The 22,469-nt window shown below is 32.7% G+C and overlaps 1 protein-coding gene across 2 annotated transcripts in view; it reads right to left on the reverse strand.

The window, feature by feature from the left end:
- Positions 1-22,469, reverse strand: part of DENND1B (DENN domain containing 1B) — a 327,844-nt gene that overhangs the window by 77,111 nt on the left and 228,264 nt on the right. For both annotated transcript variants that reach the window (XM_043962753.1, XM_043962752.1), the window contains 2 exons: positions 9,693-9,738; positions 3,955-4,056 (listed from right to left, as the gene is read on the reverse strand). In XM_043962753.1, the coding sequence (XP_043818688.1) occupies positions 3,955-4,056; positions 9,693-9,738 (148 nt within the window). The remainder of the gene's footprint in view (positions 1-3,954; positions 4,057-9,692; positions 9,739-22,469) is intronic.

Below are 22,469 nucleotides of genomic sequence, written 5' to 3' on the forward strand. Positions count from 1 at the left end.
ACAGAGTATATAGCTTACTTTTTGATTGTGTATTTACATCATCATATATATCAAAAGAAAATAGAATTAGAGCAGAAAAGAACATGAGAAGCTATGAAACCCAACCCAAACACTTTACAGAAGAGGAAATTGAGTAAAAGAGTGGTTAAGTGACTTCCACAGGATCACACAGATAGTAAGTAAAATGGAATTTGAACCTAGGCCTTTATGACTCAAGTCCATCACTCTATCTACTACTCTACATTGGACACAGATTTGCTAGAAAAAATATTTTAATTTCTCCTTAAATAAATTCTAACACTTACTTTCCAGACTTGATAATCCCAAGTTTAAATATTCAAACTTTCCAATGAATTATGTCATTTCCTACTTTGCACTCTATTGAATTAAAAATAATTTAATGGGGGCAGCTAGATGGCACAGTGGATAGAGCACTGGCCTTGGAGTCAGGAGTACCTGAGTTCAAATCCAGCCTCAGACACTTAACACTTACTAGCTGTGTGACCCTGGGCAAGTCACTTAACCCCAATTGCCTCACTAAAACAACAACAACAACAACAACAAAAACATAATAATAATAATAATAATAATAATAATAATAATAATTTAACGGAGATATTTCAATAGAATCTATTTTTAGAATGCACATTTTGAAATACTTATGAAAAATATTTCCAATTTAGTGTTCCAACTTTCTTCCCTATTACACCATGAGCCTTTTTTCATATCCCAGCTCTTAGCACAGTGTCTGGCGCAAAGGTGGCACTTAATCAATGTTTATTGACTATTTGTAGCAAAACTTTAGAAATTAAACATGTCAATGAAGGAAACAATTGCTTTCTTTTTTCACAAAGTTAGTATGTAAAGACAAAATGAAAGGTCAATTAAATATGTTTTCCTAAACTAAAATTACCCCATATTCAATATATGTATCATATTTTTATAATGCACAGGTAAAGAGATACAAAATCATTTTACATAACCAAGTACATGTTGATAAAATGTAATGTAACATATACTAATAACAAATGAATATTTGCTTCAAAATAAGAAATATTTTCCATTCGAATTAAAAACCTTCAAATATTTGGATATAGTTACATTTATTTCATAATGATTTTTAAATTCAAATCACTAGGTTTGCAACCAATAGCAACTTCACAAACATATTTTAAAAGCATAATTTACTTTGAATATGCACTAAGTCATTTATTTTAAAATTCATTCTCAATAAAGTACCTGTTTATTTTTTTTAATGATCCAAATCTACAACGAAATGATGAAATCTAAAAACAAGTGTTCTTGTCAGAAGACAGGAAACAGTTTTTTCCCCCTCCTTAAGGAAAACAAAGGATTCCTGAAAGCCTTGCCCTGATTTATTTTTCCAATTTGAAATAACCTTAGGAGTAGCGGAACTGCTACTGGCATGGTAGTATTTCTAACAGTCAATAAATCTAAAATATTATGTGTGAATATTGGAATGAAGCCATTAAGAAGATTACAGCATGCAACACAGCAGAGGGTCCACAGGAAAAAAGGACTGGTAATTCAGGACAACTGTGACCACTGACCTTTGAACAGTCAAGACCACTGGTCAATCTGACACAATAATAGAGTTCACATGCATAGAAAGTCATCTACCCTGTAAGTATTATTTAATGCTTTGGTGAATGATTTTAAAAGGACCCATTGAAAATCTCAGTTAATTTATTATACATCAGACAATACCAATAATAATCATTTTCAGGTTTTTGTTATCCTTCATTAATAGGAAAATCTAGTAACATCTTATATTTTTATTAGATAAACATTTATGATTAATTTTAAATATTTTGCCATTGTACAAATCAAGATGCAATGCTTTTTATCACATGTCCTCTAGGACTATAATAGGTAGTCCGGGAATAGTGATGAAAATTTTCGTTCACACAACTGCCTGAATTATTTTTTCAAGAACAAGTGATAAATAAGCTTTCCTTAGACTTCAGTAGATTATTCTAATTTCACATTATAGTTTTTGCTATTTATGAAATATTCAAGAGACTTTTCTATAACTTTGTGGGACATATCTCTAGGTATCTAAATGGATTACATTTTCATTTTTTGTGTGTGTGGTAAATCTCTTGACCCAAATTTATGATATTTTAATTCTATCTAGTAAAACTTTTATATTTAAACAAAATTTCTTATCAATGAAAAATAAGTTACATATACTCAGAACCTTACTTTTGTGGTGTTTTAGTCCTAATGTTTACACGAATGCTTTTAATAAACAAATTAGTTCCACCAAGAATGAAGTTTTTATTCTTTCTACCTTGGTAGGAAAGAACAGCAAAACATAATTCTCAAAGGAAATATCATCTATCACTAAAGTGACTATAATAATTTTAATAATAAACATAAAAAACAACTTCATTTTTTTTACAAAGTACCCATATTCTCTCCTGAGGGCAGTACAATGGAAAATGTTTACACAAACTATATATTCCCAAATGTTGAGATTGAATTTTCACTCATAATTGTCTCCATTTAGAGAAGACTACTTTGATGGATTTCTAATGAAAAAACTAATCATCTCTAGCAGTTTCTACAAAATTTTTGAGAGTCTAGATGTTAGAAACTAAAAAGATAACTGTTCATTGGGTCAGATTTGGATATATTCAACATGAATTTTATTGCAATGAAATGAACTGGTTTAGTTTTCATTTATTGCAAGTCAGCTAACATTAACATGATATTTATTTATTAGTAGCTTAGATTTGACTTTGAATGTTTCACTCCCTATTATACTAGATGAATAATAATTATCAGTATTCTAGTATGTCCAAAATCTAGTCAAGCTATTTCAGTGTATTTCAAAGTCCAAATAATATTATATTACATTAAAAAGAAATGCCCCCAAACCATTATAAAATACCAATTTCATATACTCTTGAAAAATATTAAGTTCTATACCAAAGCAATGTATTATTATATTGTACTATTACCATTCCATTCTAAGACAAGTAATCCAGCACATATAAATATGGAAGAAATGCCAGGATACTTTTTAGTCCCAGGCTAGAGAAGAGTAAAGTGAAATGCACTTTTAGAGACTATTTAACATGAAATACAGAATATGTTCCATTATGAGCTGCAGACAAAAAAACCTCTGCAAGATCAAAGACCAGAAAAAAACTGGCACTTAATTTATCAGCCTTTACAGACAAAAGACAGTTTTCGTCATTTCAAAAGGATCAGATGTCTTTTATGACAAACTGGGTTTGCAGTTTAATTTACAAATAGAATTCTAAGTAAGCAGTCTTTGCTCTTCCAAAGTATATGACAAATAGTGTAGGTTTTCATTCATGCAGCCCTCAGCTGGATAGAAAAGATTAAAATAAAACTGAAATAATTTAGAGAAAACAAATAAATGTTTCAGAAAGTTGAGAGAGATCAAAGCCAGAATTTTCTGACCCCAACTGTACAAGCATTTCTTATTATATTGACCAGTGCCATCAGATCATTAATTAAAAGGAAAAGCACTGGCAGGTGGCAGGGAAGCAAAAGCCGATAATTGGCCCCCTTCTTCTTCTTGCCTTCAAAAAACTCTCTCGTTCTTTTGCAAGACATGCCACTAGGCAGACAGAAATGCCTACTTTGTAATATAATGATTAAGATGAGATGAAGAGACTTATGTCTAAAGCAGCTATGCCTAATGAATGCAGCTAGCTTTGTAATTATGATCTTGCTTTTAAAATAAGTAATGTGATGTTCCATTCAATGTTTCCTCAACTGTCAAAAAGGGGAAAATAATCTTAAATATGGATTTTAAAGCTAATGCTTTTTCCTTTACCCCACCCATAATAATTTTGCTTTTATATCAGGTAGAAAAAAGGGGGAAAATAGCTACTAATAATGCAAAGACCCTGACGAAAGCATACATACCCATTATGAAATAGCCTTCAGACTTACCACTTCACTTGGTAGGTTGTTCAGGTCATTAAATGGTGTTTCTAAAGTGTTTGTGTCAACATTTAACATAACCACGTCCTCCAATGATTTATTTTTCACTCTCTGTTCAAAAAACACATACACCCATGAATAAATACATTTTCTTTTACTTATCACAATCTGAATCTGGAGAGAAATTATCTTTATTAAATTATGTATCAAGGTAATACAATTAGCTGAACTTGATTATATTTTTTTCAATTCCTAAAATCCTCTTTTCCACCTAAGAATGCTTTAAAAAATTATGATTTGGTAAGAATTTTGTTCTAAGATTCATTTATGCATTTAACAAAATGTTCTGGTTCAAGGAATACTGTATTATTTTGATGTAGCAGTTGTTAAATTAGAAATGATAATATAGCTTTATAAAACAGATATGCATAAACCATTATGCAGAAACATCAAGGACTTTAAACTTTAATGGAAAAATATAATACAAGCATTTCTTTCCTCTTTGCAAATGACTGAATGAAAATGTGAAACAGACGGTTCTTAAAATGAGGCCTATGCATTTTTCTAAGCTGATAACTGTATATAATATAATTGCTTTCCTTTATAATCATATTTATTTTATGCATTTAAAAACAAACATTAAATATCTGTAGGTTTCACCAGAATGCCAAAGAGGGTCCACTATACCCTCATATGTCCATACATACACATGTATTAAGAACTCCTAATCTAGGGAAATTTACAAAAACACAACTGAATTGAAAATAAAAATCATCATAGGACTTTGAGCAATATCTAAAGAACAGTCATACTTTGGTAAGAGTAATATCAAGCTGCTAAAGTTTTAAATATTCATAAATATGTCCTACCATAAACTTCTACATAAAACAATAAATTTCACTTTGCTACAATCTTAGGTACTGTAATTTGGGGGGATAATTTTAAAATGTAGAAACATTTGATATTTTTCTCTTCCTTTGCATTGGATTAATTTCAAATAATTAAAAAGTAACTGTTGAGTAATCAACAAATTAATAGATTAAGTACACAGTGATTAGGTAAGTATCTTGAAGATGAGAAATAAAATAGTAGGAAGAGGGCTATGGGAAGAGAAATGAACATAAAACTCATGGTTAGTTATAAAATTCAGGGGTATTGCAATAAAATATTTTTGCATGGGTTTATCTGATTGACCTTTGGGGAAGATATTTGTTAAAATGGTCCAACTGGTTGAGCCTTTGGGCAAAAACTTTAATTTACAATTTCATATGATTCTTTTATTTCTTCCCTTACTATAAGTAAGGTTAATACTATATTTTCCTACTAAATTAAACCATTCTGTCATCTTGCTAAAATTGTAGCAATGAATTCTACTTCTTAGTGCAGCTAAGGAATACTTTTTTTCAGCATTTCAGAGTATAAACAGCCTTTAGTCAACTAGAAATCTTACACATTTTCACAAGAGATTAAAATAAAACTGTTAACTAATTAATTCAATGTTTCATACAATAAACTGATTGGGCAATTAAAAAAAGTTAAGTCAAGAACAAATCTTTCAAAGGAAAATGCTAAGCTTATCTTAAAATAAAGATAAAATAAAGATCACTCTTTTGCACCAAGTTCTCAGTGGCCAGATTTCTGGGGTAAGAGCTAAAGTGTACTTGCTGACATTTTCCTACTACACTGTCAATAATTTTTAAAATAGTTTCTTTAACAGAACAATATCATGAAATTAAGACACTCTTCTCTCAGTCAGTATCAGTCAGTAAAGATGTGAAATTTATGGTAGCAATGCTACTTAGCAAGAACATAATTACCAGTATTTTGATATGTCCAAATATACTTAGAGATATTAAAAATTGTCATATTTGAAAAAATATTGAAGAAAACAATTTTATTTTTAATATTAGTATACATAAATATCATTTAAAATGTATTTTATGAAATTTTATATACTTTTTTTAAAAGTTTAAAACTGGAAGTTCTAAAAAGTATACAGAAATTATGAACAGAAGAATTATATCAAAGAGTTCTGAAAAAATGAAAATGGTGTAAAGAAATAGAAAATGCAAGGAAGGAGACAATATTCTTTGGAATCTTATTTGACTAGTTCCTATAAGCTATCCAATGAAACTGAAGGACTCACAAATGAAAACAAAAGTACAAGTACCTCAAGATAGCTATTTTCTGCTAACATAAAGGAATTTAAAGGAAATATAGATAAATTATTTTTGTTTCTTTTTTTAAATAAAATCTGAGTTTAAATCATTTTTGGTATCTGTATTTCATCTGGCTTGATCCATAATCACTCTTACCATCTTTCAAAGGAAATGGGAACATAGAGACCTTTTCACATAAAGCTCTTAGATAGTGAAACAAATTTGTATCACAGTAAACCAATGAACTTACATGACTAAGAGAAGGAAAAGTGATCAGATACAAGGCATGGAAAAGAAAGGGTTACCTTTTTAAGAAATAGTGGATGAATATATACCAGGAAAGCATGTAAAAGAATGCTTTTGGAGGAAGGAACCTCAAGTATTTAAGTTGGTAGTTTTTCCTCCCACATAATCTAAGGCATAATGCTTCCATAAAATGTTGCTGTAAATATGTCTCTGCAAACATGCCTTAAAATAGCAATAAATGACAAAAGGGCAGTAATCACCTGTCCTTTTGAAAACAGGCCAACTTTCCCCTTTATAGTTGCTTGTTTATTAATATGGAATGAGAAAGATGAACCTACACCTTTGTAGCATCTGTTTATATACTGCCAATCTCACCACTGTCTTTCTGAATTTGCTCTGTTTTCCCTAGTCTTGTTTTTAGGGGCAAAGCAAATATATGAAGCCCACATTTTAGTTTTATTTTGGAAGCAAATTTGTATAAAGATGTAAAAACACAGTCTTCTTTTCCCCATAATTACATATAAAATAATCAAAGGAAAGATTTATAAAGGGCTACATTAATTTCATGTTTCTGTGAGTAACCAGGTTTAGATGTCTCTAGAAAAATGGTGAGATAAGTTAGAGCTAATCTGAGGAAAGGAAAGCTTATGAGAGTGATTTTCTTCATCAAAAAAGGCTATTATTGCAGCCAAAAGCAAGGAAATATACCAAGCCAAAGAATATTGTATTTGTAAATAGCAGTATCCATAACTCAATTTCTGATACGATTTATTTGGTTCTTGTGTTTTTTTATACTGTTATATTGTTCTAAGGGAAACATCAGGCATATCCTATCATGTGATAAATAAAATGTGAAGACTTTATATTAAGATTGACATGATAGAAAGCATATATTTCAGGACATAATACCATTATATCAATCAAGAAGTTAACATCCCATAAGTGGCCAGAAAAAATTCCTGAATCTACAAATGTACCTTCAGTAACTCTATTCATATCACAACAAAATAAGGTTACATTTATTTTACAAGACTAAACTAATGTCACACAAGATTCTGAATCCTGAGTCAGTCATTTCTTGAAACAATCTAAAAGAAATGTATTAGAGCTCTTTCCTACCTGTTTATGTTTTGATTCACAAAATTTTTCTTGACATTCTTTTTCACAAGTTGGATAATTATTTTTTTAACTCAATATAAAATAATAAAAAATTCAAGACATTGTATATGGTATTATTTTAAGCTTTATAAAAGTGTATTATTTTATGTTAAATTGGGGAAAGATGATAATTATGTCATGAAATATTACTATAAAATTCAATGCAGCTACATTGCAAAGCAGAGCTCCAGACTTGGAATTAGGAATACCTGAATTCAAATCCTACTCCAGACACTTACCAGCTCTGTGACACTGCCCAAATCAATTAAACTCTCTAAGCCTCATTTACCCGATCTGTAAAATGGGGCAACAGTATACCAACACCTATCTCTGAAGGATATTATGAGGAACAAATGAGATAAAATATATAAATCACTCTGCAAAACTTAAGTGTTGTATGTAGATACATACACAGCAATATGTGTGTGTATGTGTGTGTATGTATTGTGTATGTGTGTATGTGTGTATGTATGTGTGTATGTATGTGTGTATGTATGTATGTATGTATGTATGTATGTATGTATGTATGTATGTATGTATGTATGTATGTATGTATATGTATACAGGCAACTAGGTGGTCCACTAGATAAAATGCTGGGCCTGGAGTCAAAAAGATTCATCTTCATGAGTCCAAATCTAGCCTTAGACATTTACTAGTTGTGTAACCCTGGGCAAGCCACTTAACCCTATTTGCCTCAGTTTCATCATCTTTCAAAATGAGCTGGAAAAAGAAATGGCAAGCCACTCCAGTATCTCTCCCAAGAAAACCCCAAACAGGATAACAGAGTCAGACATAACTGAACAACAATAATATAAACATATAAATTCAAGCTGTTATTAAGATAATATTTATTATAAATATATTTCTGTATCATAACATACATTTCAGGCCTTGCATTATGTCCCAAAAGAAAAAAAATAACAAAAAGACCTACATTGTACTAGAACTGAGCAATCAGCAAATTTCATAAGCCAGGACTTCCACTGCAAGAATTGCCAAATGGAACTTTGGAATAAGCAAGGATTTCTGGATTCATCTAAACTGAGGAATGGGATGCACAGGAAGAGAACATGAAACTATAAGTAAATTGAAATTATAATGGATTAAATTAATTTTTAAAGTTGAGTAGAATTATGTTAGGCCATTTGGGGAAGGATTTAATTTGCAGGATATTAACTCATATCCACACTTGATAAATTCCAGGGGATATGTCTTAGGCTCTGGAATCAAAAACAGAATAAGAAAACACAGTGATAAAGTGCTCTCTTCCCTCCTCCCTTTATTATGCTAATGTTGAAAGAAGTCTCATAGATAAGAAGCCAAGTGTTTCACTACAAAAGTGACTCAAATAAGTAGTTTTCATGTTCTTTCTATTAAGAAATATAGTACAGAATTATAACATTCCCCCCACCCCAATAAAAAGAACCAACACATTTCACATTGAGACAATAAGAAAAGTTCCCACATTTAAATAGCAAGGTTGTATAATAAAACAATAAAACAGCTGGTAGGACAGGGAATAGAGTGCTAGGCCTGGAGTAAGGAAAGCTCATCTTCCTAAATTCAAATTGACCCTCAGATCCTTACTAGCTGTGTGACCCTAGGGAAATCACTCAACCCTGTTTGCCTCAATTTCTTCATCTGTGAAATGAGCTGGAGAAGGAAATGGCAAACCACTCCAGTATCTTTGCCAAGAAAACCTCAAATGGGGTCACAAAGAGTTGGACATGATGTAAAAACAACATAATAAAACAAAGGATAATAAAATACATATTCAAAAAGAAAACTTCTAAAAAGGATTATATTACAGGGCACCAAGTAAGAAATGTATTGAATATGCTATTGAGGCATAGGGCACCATGTGTCCTATTTGGAAAGATCAATTCAAATATAAAATATAAAAGATATCAAGTCACCCCAAAGAAACAATAAAAACCTGAAAATCCCTTCAGTAAAGATGAAAAATTCAAAATGTCAAATCATATAACTTTAATGCAAGATATTTTAATATTCATGTACTTCGGATTTTGTATTGAAACAACATCACAAAAATTATTATGCAGACACTCCAAATGCAGGAGCTGAAACTATTTCAAAACTGGCTGAAGATCTTTTTTCCAAGAAAATACAATAATTATGATTGTAATTTTTAGGATTTAGTTTAAGGAAGAAAAAATACTTACCTCTATGAGGCTGGAGTGAACTCCAATCAGGTATGGCATTGGGGCACTAAATTGAAATATACACATATACACCATATTAAAACCCAAATCACAGTGTAACTAAGAAATTGTAGAAACATCTATTAAAATGCTCTTTTATATCTGTATTTTAAATATACTCAAAAATATTTTGAAATGTTAAAAAAACCAAAGTTAAATTCTATGAACTACGTTTCATTAAACCAAGGGTTTTAGGAAACACATGAAGGAAGAGCAAACATTCCATTTTTACATTTTAAACATTCCATTTTTAAAAACTGAAACATTTACTGACAATATAATCACTGGGCCACAACCTGAATTGAATTATTTTCTATAAAATGCCCATCAGAGCCCAAGAATAATTTTCTGTACAATGCATATTATCATAGCGCAATGAACCAACAAATGTCATTTCCTTTTTTTGACTACCTTTTCCATTCAATTTATATAGACTGTTTAAAGCATATATACCATATGTATACTTTGTAAACTAGAAAGTTTTATACACATGTGAAGTATGATTAATAAATGTTTACTCTTGTTAGTGATGGTGTAGGTACATTATAATCTGCCCTAATAGAGGGAGTTATTTGCTCCAATAAGATAACAGACTTAATGTCTTATATTAATTGCTTCCATTGATTCCTATCGGTTGTCATTACTTTATCTCTGCACTGTAGTCTCTCTCCTCTTTCTAACTTTTAAATCATTTTATCTCAGGCTTCCTCTTGATGTCAATGTTATTTCTGTGGTGAAAAATTATTCAGATTTTTAAAAAATGCTTGAAATAATCATGTTAGTGGGTATGAGTTTAACCTTAAATTAAATCTAAAGCACCAATATTTAATATGAAATACAAAAATGAAATTTAATTTTACATTTTAAAAACAATACGTTATACACATTATATAGTATGGCTATTTGAGAAAAGGTAGGTTTTTACATATGGACTGTAACAAATGCAAACAATTCTTATTTACAAAAATAATTACGGACAAGTATATTTCAAAGAATTCTTGAATCCTGTTTGATGTAAACCCTTCATTCAAAATGGGGTAGGGGGTGGAGTTTTCCTTTTCTCAAGCAATTTACACAATCATTCCTAAAATAATTTTCATTATCAAAATAACATAGCTTTTCAAGCCTATTTTCTTTTTCTTTAAATCATAAAAGTATCTTATTATTTTCCAGCTACGTGTAAAGATAGTTTTCAACATTTGTTTTCATAAGATTTTTAGTTCCAAATTTTTCTCCCTCCCTCCTTTCCCTACCCCCTCCCCAAGACAGAAAGCAATCTGATATAGGTTATATATGTACAATCACATTAAGCATATTTCTGCATTAGTCATATTGTGAAAGAAGAATCAGAACACAAGGGAAAAAACAAAAACAAAAGTAGCAACAGTATGGTTCAATCTGCATTCAGAATCCACAGTTCTTTTTTCTGGATGTCGAGAAAGTTTTCCATCATGAGTTCTTTGGAATTGTCTTGGATCATTGCACTGCTGAGAAGAGCCAAGTCTATGAAAGTTGATCATCACACAAGGTTCTGTTTACTGTGTACAATGTTCTCCTGGTTCTGCTCACTTCACTCAGAATCAGTCCACTTAAGTCTTTCCAGGTTTTTCTTAAATTTGCTTGATCATCATTTCTTATAGCATAATAGTATTCCATTACATTCGTATAACACAACTAGTTCAGCCATACCCGAATTGATGGGCATTCCCTCAATTTCCAATTTTTTGCTACCACAATGAGAGCAGCTATCAATATTTTTGTACATGTGGGTCCTTTTCCCTTTTTTATGATCTCTTTGGGATACAGACCTAGTAATGGTTACTAGGTCAAAGGATATGCACAGTCCTATAGGCCTTTGGGCATAGTTCCTAGTCTTTCTTCAGAATGGGTGGATCAATTCACAGCTTCACCAACAATGCATCAGTTTTCCAATTTTTCCACAGCGTCTCCAACATTTATTATTTTCCTTTTTTTGGTCATATTAGGCCAATCATTTTTTTTGGGGGGGTGGCAATGAGGCTTAAGTGACTTGCCCAGGGTCACACAGCTAGTAAGTATCAAGGGTCTGAGACTGGATTTGAACTCAGGTCCTCGTGAATCCAGGGCCGGTGCTTTATCCACTGGGCCACCCAGCTGCCTCCTCTATTAGCAAATTTCATAGGTGTGAGGTGGTACCTCAGAGTTATTTTAATTTGTATTTCTCTAATCAATAGTGATTTAGAGCATTTTTTCATATGGCAATAGATAACTTTGATTTCTTCATCTGAAAACTGTCTGTTCTTATCCTTTGACCATTTATCAATTGTGGAATGACTTACATTCTTATAAATTTGATTTAGTTGCCTATATATTTTAGAAATGAGGCCTTTATCAGAAACACTGGCTATAATAATTGTTTCCCAGCTTTCTGCTTCCATTTTAATTTTGGCTGCATTGTTTCTCTTTATGCAAAACCTTTTTAAATTTAATAGACTCAAAATCATCCATTTTACAGTTCATAATATTCTCTATCTCTTGTTTGGTCATAAATTGTTCTCCTCTCCATAGATCTGAGAGGTAAACTATTCCTTCCTCTCCTAATTTACCTATGGCATCACCTCTTATGTCTAAATCATGTACCCATTTGACCTTATTTTAGTATATGGTGTAAGATGCTGGTCTATGCCTAGTTTCTGTCATACTATCTTCCAGCTTTCCCAGCACTTTTTGTCAAATACTGAGTTCCTATCCCAGAAGTTGGAATCTTTGGGTTTATCAAACAGTAGATTACTATAGTGATTTACTACTGTGTCTCCTGTGCCTAACTTATTCCATTGATCCACCACTCTATGACTTAGCCAGTACCAAATTGTTTTGATGACTGCTGCTTTATAGTATAGCTTCAGATTTGTTACGGCTAGCCCGCCTTCCTGTGCATTTTTTTTTCATTAGGTCCCTTCATGTTCTTGACATTTTATTCTTCTAGATGAATTTTGTTATTTGTTCTAGAGCTATAAAATAATTTTAGGTAGTCTGATTGGTATGATACTGAATAAATACATTAATTTATGTAGAATTATTATTTTTATTATATTAGCTTGACCTGTCCATGAGGAATTGATATTTTTCCAATTATTTAGATCTGATTTGATTTGTGTGAAGTGTATTTTGTAATTGCATTCACAGAGTTCCTGGATTTGTCTTGGCAGGTAGACTCCTAAGTATTGTCTACAGTTACTTTAAATTTAATTTCTCTTTCTGTCTCTTGTTGATGAGCTTTGTTGGTTATGTATAGAAATGCTGATGATTGATGTGGATTTACTTTATATCCTGCAACTTCATTAAAATTGTTAATTGTTTCAAATAATTTTTTAGTTGATTCTCTAGGATTCTCCAAGTATACCATCTTATCATCTGCAAAGTGATAATTTTGTTTCCTCCTTGCCTATTCTAAATTCTTTAATTCCTTTTCCTTCTCTTCTTGCTAAAGGTAACATTTCTAGTACAATATTAAATAACAGAGGTGATAATGGACTTCCCTGTTTCACCCTTGATCTTATTCGGAATGTCTCTAACTTATCTCCATTACATATAATGTTTGCTGATGGTTTTAGGTAGATACTGTGTCAAGCCTCTTTTCTTCAGTTCTTTACCCCAAATCCCAATTGCTAGAACCTTCTCCTCTTGGATTACCTTCCAACTACTAACTGTAAATGTTGTACATATCTATTATTTGTGAGTTGTCTCCCCCATTAGAACCTTTTTAGGACAGGGACTGTTTTTTGTCTTTCCTTATATTTCCTATGCTTAGCATAGTGCCTAGCATATAACTAAGCTCTTAATAAATGTTTGTTGACCAAAGAATTTAAAGAAAACGGTCTTGTGAAAAGTGAACTTAACTCTTTAACCCATGAGCTACAGTCAAAAAACCAAAAACAACAACAACAACAACAAAATAAAACCTGGAAATGTCTACTACTGAACTGTCTCTAAATTGCCTAAACCTATCTTATTTTTACTTTTTCCCCTTAATTTTCATGAAAAAGACCATTTTCCACAGATAAATGTTTAGTATGTTTTCTTTGGTTAAAATAAACCCTTGAAAGTTGATGACCTCATCTTTACTGAAGAAGGGTACCAAGGGTGTGAAACACTACATAAAATGTTAAACATTTTCAATTTGCTATTTTTTAGACCTTTTCCTTTCCCTCTTTTTTATTTTTTGCTAGAAGGGATTGCTTTGTTGGGAGGGAAAAAAGGAAGGGAGGGATTGTTTGGGAAATGAAAATGACAAAAAATATATTATGCTACAATTTTTTTTTTAAATGAAAGCAAGGGGCAGGTAAGTGGCACAGTGGATAGAGCACTGGCCCTGGAGTCAGGAGGACCTGAGTTCAAATCCAGCCTCAGACACTTAACACTTGTTGGCTGTGTGACCCTAGGCAAGTCACTTAACCCCAATTGCCTCACCAAAAAAAAAAAAAAAGAAAGAAAGTTGAAGGATCCCATGTTGTATTGATATTCTGGACAGTGGCATAATGGAATACTCTGAATATAGCAAGGAATAATGGGTATTAATCTGTATCAGTCTTCTGCTTTAAATAGGAATAACTCGTAATCTTTCTAGCCTCAGTTCTCAAATTAATATTCTATCTGGAACTTACAGGAAAGGGGATAAAGTATAAAAGATAAGCATTTTTTACTCTCTGGGGCCACATTTAGACAATTTCCACAAAGCAAGACAGGCAAAATTCCATGATCTTCAGTGTCTCAGGACATTGCTAATTCTTCCTCACTGCTTAGAAAAATATGAAGATGAAAAATATACGTTACTGTACATATCACCATGAAAGTGCCAAATTTCCCTGTGAGATGGATAACTTCACCAAACAAATGAATAATGAATACTGTCAATCCTATTATAATACTCTCTGTGCATTCTGTCTAAATATCTTTCATATTCTTCTGGGAGAATGTAAACTCCTATAAGCAGAGATTGTTTTGCCTTCATCTTTTTATCCTAGGTGTCTAGCATACTGTCATAAACACCTAATGAATTTTGAACTGAATTTGCTGACATAAGAAATCAATTATTCTCATGGTATAAATATGGTAGAATGGAACATCATAGAAAATTTAAATGGGCTGACAAAAATGAATAATAATAAGAGTAACATATTTAATTAACTAATATTAGTTTTGGACAGCTAGGTGGCACAATGGATATAAGTGTTCAGGCCTGGAGTCAGAAAGACTCATCTTACTAAGTTCAAATCTGGCCTTAGACACTTACTAGCTATATGACCCTGGGCAAGTCACTTAACCCTGTTTGCCTCGGTTTCTCGTCTGTGAAAATGAGCTGGAGAAGGAAATGGCAAACCACTCCAGTATCTTTGCCAAGAAAATTCCAAATGGGGTCACAAAGCATTGGACAAGACTGAATAATGGCTGAACAACAAATACCAGTTTACAAAGCGTTTTCTGGGGGGGCAGCTAAGTAGCACAGTGGATAGAGCACCAGCCTTGGAGTCAGGAGTACCTGAGTTCAAATCTGGCCTCAGACACTTAACACTTACTAGCTGTGTGACCCTGGGCAAGTCACTTAACCCCAGTTGCCTCACTAAAACAAACAAACAAACAAAAAAAAACAAAAACAAAAACAAAAACAAAGCGTTTTCTGCATACAAATGCTATGAACTGAATAGCATAATCAAAAAGTACCTATTAACCACCTTCTATGCCAGGGACTATGTATTAGGGATATAATACAAAAGTCACTAACTTCCAATAAAGGATTTTCACTCATAAAATAGTATCATTTTCATATTACATGTGAGGATCTTGGGCTTAGTTCAAACGACTTGCTCAAAGGCATGAAGATTAGGCAATATCAGGACTGAGAAAAAACAAGCTATTTTTGGCTTTTTTCATTATAGCCTCCTAGGTTGGAGAAGTGTTAGGAATATAATATTTGTGCAGATACTGTAAACTACTTAATGATTTCAAAGACGATAAGCAGAACCACTGCAGATTAAATATCCAAATAATATGTAAGAAGCTCTGAAACTCTACAGTTCTGGGTTCTAGAAACTATTAACTAGAAACCATCAACCCTAGGCAAGTCACTTAACCCCCATTGCCCCGCAAAAAAAAAAAAAAAAAGAAACCATCAGCATTAATAATCTAATGCCCTTACCTTTGTGGAAATTCAAATGTTTTGATTATATATAAACCATACTGCAATGAAAAGAACATTAGTAACAGAACCAAAAGATCTGGGATCAGGTCCCTGTTTCAGTTCTTCCTATGTGACCGTAGGCTAAGTTATTTAACTTCTGAGTCTCAGTTTCTTCATCAATAAACAGATTGGTAACATGCACACTACCCAAGTCATAGTTTTGTTGTGAGACAATGCATGACTCTGTGAATTGTAAAACACTTTATAAATGAGGTTTCTCATACTAGTGCATATATAGGAATATATTCACTTCGTCTTACAGCATTAAGCCTAGAGGTACTCACAGTATAGAAAGACTACTCATTTATTAGCTTTGTCTTGCAAGTCATACATTCTGTTGACATCTGAGACATAAACAACTACTACTGGATTTTATAACATACTTGACCATGGTTGTACTATTCAGTCCAATAAATATTAAGTGCCTACTATAATGTTACAATTAATAAAAGGAAGACAATATTATAGAGTAAAGTTTTATTTTAAGAAATTGAATTTTATTAGAAACAACTATGTGTCCTTTGAAAGTATTAACAATAAATGTTATGGACAGGTCAATTAAAAAAAAATTGACACAGACCTCCTGAATAGGTCACAAGATCCTGAAAACTAAATCTGGTAAAGGAAAATATAAAAACTTAAATAATGAAAAAAATGGGTGCCTCTACATGTTTTTTTCTCACTAATTTCTCACAAAATTCAAAACATATGCATATTAGTACTATAACCATAATTAATCTAGAGCATCATTTTCTAAAATAATTACCATGCTTTGCAGAACATAAAGTTAATTGAAAAATAATTATTTCTTTCTCACGAAAAGAGGATTGTGTATATCCTAATGTGAAATTGACTAAATCACATAAAAAGTAATTTTGCAACCCTAGCTGGAATTTCCTAATTAGATTATAGTGTTAATAAGTCAGAAGGATATCCTTGGTAAAACAGATGCTTTATCATCAATATGCAAAACTGTCCTGCACTTTTCTTTCAATGAAGTTATTTGCCAAAATTGGATGCAGAAGGCATTATGTGGCTGCTTTTTGAGAAGGGTTTTTTTTTTTTGGTAGCAATTAATCTTTATTCAAATATAATTACTATGTGAACAGCAAAAAAGGATGATGGGTATGTTTTGGTTTTTAGGAAGATGGGGCTCTTAAAAGGGGGCCACCCAGGTAGAATACAATCCCATTAACAGTCTATTTTTTGGTGTGAATTATAACATAATCTATATCATCTTCTTTTTTAAAAACTCTATGCTCTGAATGATAGAGACTAGTTTATCTCCCTGTGAATGGAGGACAACCAGTTGGATAGCCATAGTATAGTCCAAATAGAATTATGTGAAGAATAGGATAGAAAATTATTATCTCCTTAAGAACATTAAGTTGAGTATTTTTATATAGTCACTCCTCTCATTTCTTGGAGCTACATCACCTCGAGAGAGTAGGTAGACTGCGGTAAGTCAAAAGTATTTAGCAAGAATATCAAAACACTCACTAGCTTAGAGTACTGCCACTCTAAAAAAAATTTGTCATTGGAAGAAAGGTGCTGGTTGTATTGCTCCTACACCTGTGGGGTAAATAATTTTCTCTTGATATACAAGGGTGATGGCTACTAAGAAAAGCCTCAAGATGGTGTCATGAATTTATATGCTAATACCTCAGGGGTCTGAGGGAAAGATACTATTACTTAGGAGAGGGAAAGATACTATTACTTAGGAGTAGAATTCTCACAGAAATTGCAGGAGGGTTCTAATCAAATTAGTAGAATTAGAAAGAATACTTATGCTGATTTGAAACTATGCCCAAAGGGCAATAAAACTGTATACCCTTTGACCTAGCAATAGCACTATTAAGTCATTATCCCAAAGAGATCAAAAAATAGGGCAAAGAACCCACACGTACAAAAAATATTTATAACTGCTCTCTTTGTGGTGACAAAGAATTGGAAATCATGGGAATGCCCATCAATTGGGGAATGGCTGAACAAGTTGTGATATATGAACGTAATGGAATACCATTGTGCTTTAAGAAATGATGAGCAGGCAGATTTAAGAAAAACTTGGAACGACTTAAGTGGACTGATGGTGAGTGAAATGAGCAGAACCAGAACACTGTACACACAGTATCAACAACATTGAGGGAGGATCAATTGTGATAGACTTAACTCTTCTCAGCAATACAATGATCCTAGACAATTCCAAAGGACTTGATGGAAAATCCTCTCCACATCCAGAAAAAAGAACTGTGGAGTTTGGATGCAGATTGAACTATACTGTTTCTACTTTTTTTGTTTTTTTTTCTTTTTTGAGGTTTTCCCCATTTGTTCTGATTATCCTTTGACAACATGACTAAGGCAGAAATATTCTTAATGTGACTGTACATATATAATCTATATCAGATTGCTTGCAGTCTTGGGGAGGAGGGAGGAAAAGAAGGGAGGAAGAAAAAATTGGCACTAGAATTCTTATAAAAACAAATGTTGAAAACTATCTCTACAGGTAACTAGAAAATAATAAAATACTTCTCTCTCTCTCTCTCTCTCTCTTTTTTTTTTTTTTAGTGAGGCAATTGGGGCTAAGTGACTTGCCCAGGGTCACACAGCTAGTAAGTGTTAAGTGTTTGAGGCCGGATTTGAACCCAGGTACTCCTGACACCAGGGCCAGTGCTCCATCCACTGTGCCACCTAGCTGCCCCCTTTTCTCTTTTTTTTTATAAAATACTTTTATGATTAAAAAAAGAACACACATGCTTCCACAATGAGCTTTTTTTAGTGTTGTGACAAAAAAAAAACTGCAAAAGAGAAACAGAAGCAAAAAAGTTCTGAGCAGGTTTGATTTATTAGCAAAGCTAGCAATTGCCAATAAATGGGGCCAAAGGGTCCTCAGTAACCATGGACATATGTAACAATCAAGACAGCTCTTTTATAGACATACAGATTAACTCAAAAATAGACAGTAACATCAATTTGGATTAGCAAAAGTTTATCTCTCTTCTGACTAGGCAGTACCAAGGTTGCTAACAACAAATTACATCAGTTTATCAGAAGGTGAACTAAGATCTTCTGGAAAGGTCAGTGATTGGCAATTTCTGAGAAAGAACAGGGACCTAGCAATTTACACGTAAAAGATTTAAAAACAATTTTTTCAAAAAAATTTTATTTAGAATTTTAATTTTCTCACAATTACATGTAAAAATAATTTTAATGCCCATTTTTAAAAACTTTGTGTTCTCTCCCAGCCCCCCTTAAGAATGTAAGTAATTCAATATAAGTTATACATGTGTAGTCATGCAAAACATTTCCACATTAGTCAGGTTGTAAAAGAAAACAGACAAAAAAAACTTAAGAAAAAGAAACTAGGGGCAGCTATGTGGCACAGCGGATAAAGCACCAGCCCTGGATTCAGGAGGACCTGAGTTCAAATTCAGCCTCAGAAACTTGACATTTAACTAGCTGTGTGACCATGGGAAAGTCATTTAACCCTCATTGCTCTACAAAAAAACAAACAAAAACAAAAACAAAACTAAACTAAAAAACTATGCTTCGATATGTATTCAGACACCATCCGTTCTTTCTTTGGAGATGGATCACATTTTTCATAAGTCCTTCAGAATTGTCTTGGATCACTGTATTGCTGAGAATAGCTAAGTCATTCACAGGTGATCATCTTACAATATTGCTGTTACTATGTACACAGTACATTTCAGTTCATGTAAGTCTTTTCAGGTTTTTCTAATAGCATCCTGCTCATCCATTCTTTTTTCCATAAAAGTATTTTATTATTTTACAGTTACATGTAGAGACAGTTTCCAACATTTGTTATTATAAGATTTCTATTTTCAAATTTTTCTCCCTCGCATAAGTAATCTGAAATTGGTTATATATGTATGATCATATTAAACATATTTCTGCATTAGTCGTGCTGTGAAAGAAGAATCAGAGAAAAAAAAGGAAAAACCTCAAAAAAGAAAAACAACAACAAAAACAATAGAAATAGTATGATTCAATCTGCATCTAGATTCTACAGTTCTTTTTTTCTGCATTTGGAGACACGCATTGTCTCACAACTATCTTAGACCATTGTATTGCTGAAAAGAATCAAGTCTATTACAGTTGATCAACTCATAATGTCGTTGATATGGTGTACAATGTTCTCCTGGTTCTGCTCATCTCACTCAGCATCAGTTCATGTAAGTCCTTCCAGGTTTCTCTGAAATTTGCCTGCACATTGTTTCTTTAGCACAATAGTATTCCATTATGTTCATATGCCACAATTTGTTTAGCCATTCCCCAATTGATGGGCAACCCCTCAATTTCCAATTCCTTGCCACCACAAAAAGAGCAGCTATAAATATTTTTGTACATGTGGGTCCTTTTCCCTTTTTTATGATCTCTTTGGGAAAAAGCCCTAATAGTGGTATTGCTGGGTAAAAGGGCATGTACAGCTTTATAGCCCTTTGGGCATAATTCCCTGCTCATCATTTCTTATAGCACAATAGCGTTCCATAATTTCATCCCACAATTTGTTCAGCCATTCCCCAACTGATGGGCATCTCCTCGATTTTGAATTCTTTGCACCAGAAAAGGTCTGCCAAAAATATTTTTGTACATATAGGTCCTTTAACTTTTTGTTTTTTATCTCTTTTTGGATATTGACTTAGTAGTGGTATTACTAGGCCAAAGAGTATGCATGATTTTATAGCCCGTTGGCAATAGTTCCAAATTGCCCTACAGAATGTTTGAATGAGTTTTCACATTAGTGATGTTTGATTGAAATTTTGTGGCTAGAAAGTTCTGAGAAAAGGGAAAATTTAATGTGTGGAGGGTTGACTATGTCACAAGCAGGGAATTCAACAGCTATAGGCTTAAGGAGTTCAGAAGGAGTTCAAGTTCACACACAACAGAGAGTGATTAATAGGTAACAGTTTGTTCATAAATACAAAGTAAATTAAGCCTTAACAAAACAATACAAAATAAAGTGGGATATCAATTTTCAATTCATGTCAAGAAGTTTCTGAAGTGAGTATATGAAAAATATTTTTCATGTCCCCAAAAGCCAAAGGCAAAAAAAATTTTTAAATAAATAAAGCAAAAAACAAACAAAAAATAAAACTGAAAAAACAAACCAAAATAATACAAAATAAAATTTAAATAAATATATTTAAAAGAGTCAAGGGCTTAATATGTGTGTAGTACAAAAGGGTTTTTCCCTCTCTATTTGCCCCAACATAGCACAACTATACTCAGTAAAAAAAGAGAAAGAGCTGGGTTTCACTCAAGAATTTCTTTAATCAATCAACAAGCATTTATTAAGTACCTATTATGTGTTAGGAATACTATTCATCTAAAAATAGTGAAAGAATATATCTGAAAATACATTCTCATTTAATCCTCACAACTACATTGTGAGGTGGGTGCATTTATTATATACCCCTCTCCCCCTATTTTACTAATTAGGAAACCATGCCTCAAAGAGGTTAATCCACCTATGGTTATGAGGCCTAATTTGTTGTACATCTCTTCTGACTCCAAGTTCAGCACTTTTTCACTGTACCACACTGACTCTACCTAACTTTTTTATTAAAAGAATTAAGCCAAGAATACTTGAACTTCCCTCTTACCTAAGTTGGTCACAAGGAGAGAGGCCATGCACATTCACATATGAGCACACAGGCAGGCAGACAAACTCACACACACACACACACACACACACACACAGATTTGGTTACAAAAAAAATTACCTTTCACCTTAAGGGAAATAAGAGGGAAAGAGGGAAGGTTAGATTAAGGGAGAGATGAGTCCTAAGCAAAACAAACCCTAAGGATGTTACAACATAATACAATAGGGGGCAGCTAGGTGGCACAGTGGATAAAGCACTGGCCCTGGATTCAGAGGACCTGAGTTCAAATCCGACCTCAGACACTTGACACTTGCTACCAGTGTGACCCTGGACAAGTCACTTAACCTCCATTGCCCCACAAAACAAACAAACAAAAAACCCCAAACAACAAATATAATAAAAATACAAATATATTTATAGTTCTTTTTGAGGTATCAAAGAATGGGAATCTGAGGGGTGCCCATAAACTGGGAAATGGATGACAAAGTCATGGTATATAAATGAGATGGCATAATATTGTCCTGAATTCTTAAAAGGGTAATGAGCCACCAGGATTCCAGAGGACACATGATTGGAACATGCTAACCACCTGCTGATAGAGGGGAAAGACCGGAGTACAGAATTTGATCAATTTTTTTGGACATGGCCAATGAGAAAATTTATTTTTATTGACTGTATGTATTTGTAATAAGTTTTGTTTATCTTGTGTTCTCAATTTGAGGGGTGAGAAGGAAGTTGAGAAGACAGATCTTGGCTGATTAAAACAAAAAAATGTTCTTTTTATTTGTTTTATATTGCCTTTATTGTGTGCAGGTGACACTTTGTAGGTATAGCATGAAACACAGGAGAGATTGAAGTAACAGTGATGACCCAAATTGTCTGCCTACCTTAAGTCTT

Source organism: Dromiciops gliroides, chromosome 4 (genome assembly GCF_019393635.1).
Source record: "Dromiciops gliroides isolate mDroGli1 chromosome 4, mDroGli1.pri, whole genome shotgun sequence".
Classification (NCBI taxonomy): domain Eukaryota; kingdom Metazoa; phylum Chordata; class Mammalia; order Microbiotheria; family Microbiotheriidae; genus Dromiciops; species Dromiciops gliroides.